Source organism: Armigeres subalbatus, chromosome 3 (assembly GCF_024139115.2).
Source record: "Armigeres subalbatus isolate Guangzhou_Male chromosome 3, GZ_Asu_2, whole genome shotgun sequence".
In the NCBI taxonomy this organism is placed as follows: domain Eukaryota; kingdom Metazoa; phylum Arthropoda; class Insecta; order Diptera; family Culicidae; genus Armigeres; species Armigeres subalbatus.
The window spans coordinates 395,686,400-395,692,507 of record NC_085141.1 but is presented as its reverse complement, the minus strand read 5'-3'; the positions used below and the strand labels follow the sequence as shown (position 1 = coordinate 395,692,507).

The 6,108-nt window shown below is 39.2% G+C and overlaps 1 protein-coding gene across 1 annotated transcript; it reads right to left on the bottom strand.

Annotated features, from left to right (window-relative positions):
• Positions 1–4,602: 4,602 nt before the first annotated feature.
• Positions 4,603–5,611, bottom strand: LOC134223986 (uncharacterized). The gene is made up of 2 exons (XM_062703210.1): positions 5,370–5,611; positions 4,603–5,278 (listed from the first exon to the last, which is right to left on the bottom strand). Exons 1-2 carry the CDS (start codon positions 5,568–5,570, stop codon positions 4,928–4,930), a joined length of 552 nt encoding a protein of 183 aa, XP_062559194.1. The 5' UTR covers positions 5,571–5,611; the 3' UTR covers positions 4,603–4,927.
• Between the last annotated feature and the right edge of the window lie 497 nt (positions 5,612–6,108).

Below are 6,108 nucleotides of genomic sequence, written 5' to 3'. Positions count from 1 at the left end.
TCAACCATACTACCAAATAACAAATCAAGCTGCAATCAACCAAATAATCAACCAAGCAATCAAGCAACCAACCAACCAATCAAGCAAGCAACCAACCAATCAAGCAACTAACCAACTAATTAACCAATCAACTAATCAACTTATCAATTAACGAGACGACCAACCAATCAACTAAATAACCACAACCAATCAATCAAGTGAAGCAACCAATCAACCAAATAAGTAACCAACCATCAATCAATCAACTAATCCAGCAACCAACCAATCAAGCAAGCTACCAATCAACCAACTAAGTAATCAACCAATCAACCAACAAGCTAATCAATCAAATAAGGAACCAACCAATCAACCATTCAAGCAACCAACAAAACAACTAACAAGCCGACCAACCAATCAATCAATCAGTCAAGCAACCAATCAACCAAATAACCTTCCAATCAATCAATTAAGCAACTAATCAACCAATTAAGCAAATAACCATTCAACCAACTAACAAATCAAGCAAGCAACCAACCAACCAGTCAACCAATCAAGCAACCGAATAACCAACCAATCAATCAACTAACAAATCAAGCAACCAACAAGCTAATCAACCAAATAAGCAACCAACCAATCAACCATTCAAGCAACCAACAAAACAATTAATAAACTAGCCAGCCGACCAACCATTCAATCAACCAATAAAGCAAACAATCAACCAATTAAGCAACCAACCAACTAATCCAGCAATCAGCCATTCAGGCAAGCTACTAACCAAGCAATCAAGCAACCAACCAACTAATCATCAACCAAGCAACCATTGAAGCAGCCAACAAAACAACATATGAACTAACCAGCCGACCTACCATTCAATCAACCAGTCAAGCCAGGCCTATGCTAAGAGCTCATGTTTAGCGTAGCCAACACCAACGCCGAGCAACGGTCAAATCTAAAAAAGCTTAACATCATAAAACATCCAAATTCAGCTTTCTTCAATATGCAACTTTAATCGGGAATATTCATTAAATATGACTAATGAGTTTAATTGATTCAAAACTTATCTACATGATCAATTTTGATTTTACTTATATGGAGAACAACAATTTGTCTTTTATTTCACCGTGAAAAGCTTGAGCAGAATTTAAAAATAAATCCTAATCAAGCAACCAACCATTCAAGTAAGGTACCAATCAACTTAATAACTAATCAACCAAGCAACCAACAAAACAAATAATCAACTAACCAGCCGACTAACCAATCAATCAGCCTGTCAAGCAACCAACCAATCAACCATGCCATACTACCAACTAACAAATCAAGCAGCAGCCAACCAAATAATCAACCAAGCAATCAAGTAACCAACCAGTCAAACAAGCTATCAATCTACCAAGCAATCAAGCAACCAACCAACTAATCAACCAATCAAGCAACCAACCAACTAATTAACTAAGCAATCAACAAAACAACTTATCAACTAACCAGCCGACCAACTAATCAACCAATCAACTAAGTAACCACAACCAATCAATCAACCAGTCAACCACTCAAGCAACCAGCCATTCAACCATTCAAGCAAGCTACCATACCAATCAATCAACCAAGCAACTTAGCTGAGTCGATTGATGTGTAACAATATGGATCTTCGGGCCTCTCAACAAAAGTTCGTTTTGAAGTGATCTTAAAATAGGTATGTATTCGTAATCATTACGGTAATTTATTACATATCACGGTAGTGTGGGCACTGGGCAGCAATGCGAGTCACCAAGTCATGCAAATGTATCTCCGTAAATATAATCAATGAAAAATGAAAAATTGAGCGCATCTGGCGAATATTGTTTCCATTAGCTGTTTCACTAATTTTCTGCTCTCGACGAGTTTCCGAATTTGGCGAGACAATATTCCCATTTTGCTTCTTTGGAGGATCTGAGCGCCGGCGTTCTCATAATCTTCTGCATCGGTAGTCGTAGTAAAGCAAATGTTGTATTCCTGAACCCCTTTATTGGTTCCAACACAAGGCCGTCGGAGTATGTCACCATATTTTTAGGTTTGCGACGATCAACAGCTGCTTCCGGTTTCTATTTATTATCGAATGACTAGGTAAAACCGTACTTTCAGACATTGAACTGAAATTCCGTTCTTAGCAAACCATGAAACTTTGGTAATCAATACCTTCTTCTTCTTATTGGCTTTGCACCCCACACTGGGACAGAGCCGCCTCGCAGCTTAGTGTTCATTAAGCACTTCCACAGTTATTGGTGAGCTAGCTACCAATCAACCAAGCAATCAATGAACCAACCAACTAATCAACCAATCAAAGAATCAATCAAGCAATCAATAAAACTACTAATCAGCTACACAAGCAACCAAATAAGCAACTAACCTATCGAGCAACCACCCATTCAAGCCCACTTCCAATCACTCAAGCAACCAATTAACCAATCAAGCAACTAATCAATCAACCAACCCATCAATTAAGCAACCATCCAATCAATCAAGCAACAAACCAATCAACCAACCAATCAATCATTTAGGCAAGCTACCAAAGAACTAACCAACCAATAAACCAATTAGGCAACCAACCTACCAAGCAACTACCAATCAAGTAACCAACCATTCAGCCAACTAACAAATCAAGCAGGGGCCCTCCTTAGCCGTGCAATAGGAGGCGCGGCTACAAAGCAAGACCATGCTGAGGGTGGCTGGGTTCAATTCCCGGTGCCAGTCTAGGCAATTTTCGGATTGGGAATTGTCTCGACTTCCCTGGGCATAAAAGTATTATCGTGTTAGCCTCATTATATACGAATGTGAAAATGGTAACCTGGCTTAGAAACCTCACAGTTAATAACTGTTGATGTGCTTAATGAACACTAAGCTGCGAGGCGGCTCTGCCCCAGTGTGGGGATGTAATGCTAATAAGAAGAAGAACAAATCAAGCAACCAATCAATCGAGCAACCAATTAACCAATCAACTTTATAAGTAAAGAATGAAGTTACCAACTAAACAATCGAGCAACCAATCATTCAAGCCCACTTCCAATCAATCAAGCAAACAATTAACCAATCAAGCAACTAATCAATCTACCAACCCCCCAACTAAGCAATCAACAAATCAATCAAGTAACAAACCAATCAAGCAATTATCATTTAAGCAAGATACCAGTGAACTAATCAACCAATAAACCAATCAAGCAACCAACCATTCAAGCAAGTTACCAATCAAGCAACCAATCAATAAAGTAACCAATTATCCAATCAAGCAACTAATTAACCAGCAAATCAACCAAACAACAAACGAATCAAGTAACCAACTAATCAATCAAACAAACAATCATTCTAACCCACTTCCAATTAATCATGCAACCATTAACCAATCTACCAATCAACCATTCAAGCAAGCTACCAATCAACTTCCAACCAATCAAGCAATTAAACATTTAACCAACTAACAAATCAACTAATCAATCAATCAACCAACCAACTAATCAACCAATCAAGCAACCAAAAAAACAAATAATCAACTAACCATCAGACCAAAAAATCAAGCAACCAATAAATCAACTATTTAAGCAAGCTACCAATTAACTAACCAACCAATAAAACAATTAGGCATTCAAGCGAGCTACCAACCAACCATTCAACCAACTAACAAATCAACCAACCAACCACCCAATTATTCAACCATTCAAGCAAGCTACCAATCAACCAACCAACCATTCAAACAACCTACCAATCCACCAGTCTGTCAACCAACCAATGAAACAACAAACTAATCAAACAACATACTAATCAATCAAGTAACCCAATCAACTTTTCAAGCAACCAACATAAAAACCATTCAAGCAACCAACAAAACAATCAATCAACTATTCAAGCAAGCTACCAATAAACTAAATTAGGCAACCATCCTATTGAACAACCATCCTATCAAGCATCTTACGAATCAACCAAGCAACCAATCATTCAACCATTCAAGCAAGCTACCAATCAATTAAAAATTAATCAAGCAACCAATTAACCTATCAAGCAACTAACCAACCAATTAGGCAACCAACCAATCAAACAACTAACCAATCAAGCAACTAACCAACCAATTAGGCAACCAACCAATCAAACAACTAACCAATCAAGCAAAAAATCATTCAAGACCACTTCCAATCAATCAAGCAACCATTAACCAATCAAGCAACTAACGAATCAAACAAGCTATCAATCAACCAACTAACTTATCAAGCAAATAATCATTTCACCAACTAACAAATCAATCAATCAACCAATTAATTAACCAATCAACCATTCAAGCAACCAACAAAACAACTAATCAACTAACAAGCCGACCAACCAAATAACCCACCAATTAAGCAACCAATTAATCAAGCAGCCAACCCATTAATTAACTAACAAATCAAGCAACCAACCAGTCAACCAATCAAGGAACTCACCATTCTACCATTCAAGCAAGCTACGATCAATCAAGCAACCAACCAACTAATAAAGCAATCAAGCAACTTAGTAACCAATTAGGCAACAAACCAATCAATTAATTTATCGAGCTGAGTCGATTGATGTTTTATGTGGATTTCCGGATATCCTATTAAAAGTTCATTTTTAAGTGATCCTAAAAGATATGTATTCGTAATAATTAAGGGCCCTCCTTAGCCGTGCGGTAAGACTCGCGGCTACAAAGCAAGACCATGCTGAGGGTGGCTGGGTTCGACTTCCGGTGCCGGTCCAAATATTTTATATTGTACGGGAAAACTTTCACAAATATGACCTGAACCTCCAAGCGGTCACTCCGCCGACAAAAGGGATTACGATTATCGTCGCCTTCTATCAGATTTGTGTGTTTTTCTACCGAATTTGATTTGTAAAACATCTTCGTTAATAATTGTATACTTTTTCCGCCTCTTGGTTGATTATGATGTTGTTATGATGAATGAGTGTTCCATTCTTACCCATAAAAAAAAGAGAATGACACAATTCCGCAAAAGTAAAGATTCTCAACAAATCGGAGATCCACTTTTGCGTACAATCCACCTACACCATACACACAGCCGCTTCCGCTGTCGTTGCTGGTGGGGGCAGGGTTCTCCGCCGATTGGTGTTCGTGATACTCCTGGAAGCAGGGCGCAATGCACAAGTTCGTCTGGCACTCGGGACAGTGGTACTTGGTTTTCCGTCGCAGTATCCTCCTTGTGTTCCAGCAGAAATTGCAACCCAGCGCGGGACCCTCCCGTACCACCGGACAGTGGCTAGACCGTTGGCTGTCCAGGCCGGGTATTTCCTTCGATCGGCTGCTCATCTGTATGAGAAGATAGATCAATTCACTGTAAATATTGGCATTTAAGTACAAAACAAAGGTAAATTTTGATTCAGGAAATGTTAACACTTACCAAAGGAGATGAAGCAGACCGCGACAATTCGTCGCCTTTTATGCGAATTGAACTCAGGTCGGCAAGTAGCACTGCGGCGGTGGAGCTGGTGGTGCTGGTCGTGGTGATCGTTGTGATAGGAGCACTAGCACCTCCGGTGCGTGTACCGGCAACCTCACTTCCCGATAAATGGTGCTGGTGCTGCTGTTGGAGCGGTTCCATATCGGAAACGAGAACAACCGTTGGACTCGATGTGCGATCGGTTTTCAGATGAAAACAAAAATGAAAATGACAACTGTTGTCATTTTCATTTTTGTTTTCATGGTTCGAATTGAGGGGCTTCTCAATGGTCGAGTGATTGTAATAATTGTAATCCGTCACTCCCCAGGGGTATATAGTGGTGCCCGGAAAAATGGCCACCCCTCCGTCTATGTATTCGTCAATGATTAAACTGAAATTAAACTTAAAAGTGACATTTCAATAATTATCAAATAACCCTGCTCGCAGAGCAAGATAAATTTTGACAGATATCGAATCATTTTCCATCGATGTCCTATTGGAATTGCTGGGTAGCACCAGCCATTCTTATAACGGGGTGATTTTTTTATTTTCGAACTGTCACTTTTAAGTTTAATTCTCCAAATGAGACAGACCCTAAGAGAATAACAATTATTATTACAACTCGTCTAAATGGCAGAGGCTGAAAAGTAGGAACTAAGCAGTCTAAACCTGGTTTAAATTATTTCCGAAAGCCCCTCTT

Excerpts from the sequence above, each read along its gene's own strand:
- LOC134223986 (XM_062703210.1), bottom strand. The coding sequence starts at position 5,570 with ATGGAACCGCTCCAACAGCAGCACCAGCACCATTTATCGGGAAGTGAG. Across the intron at positions 5,279-5,369 it reads GGTCTGCTTCATCTCCTTTG|ATGAGCAGCCGATCGAAGGA; the intron begins GTAAGTGTTAAC and ends CTTCTCATACAG.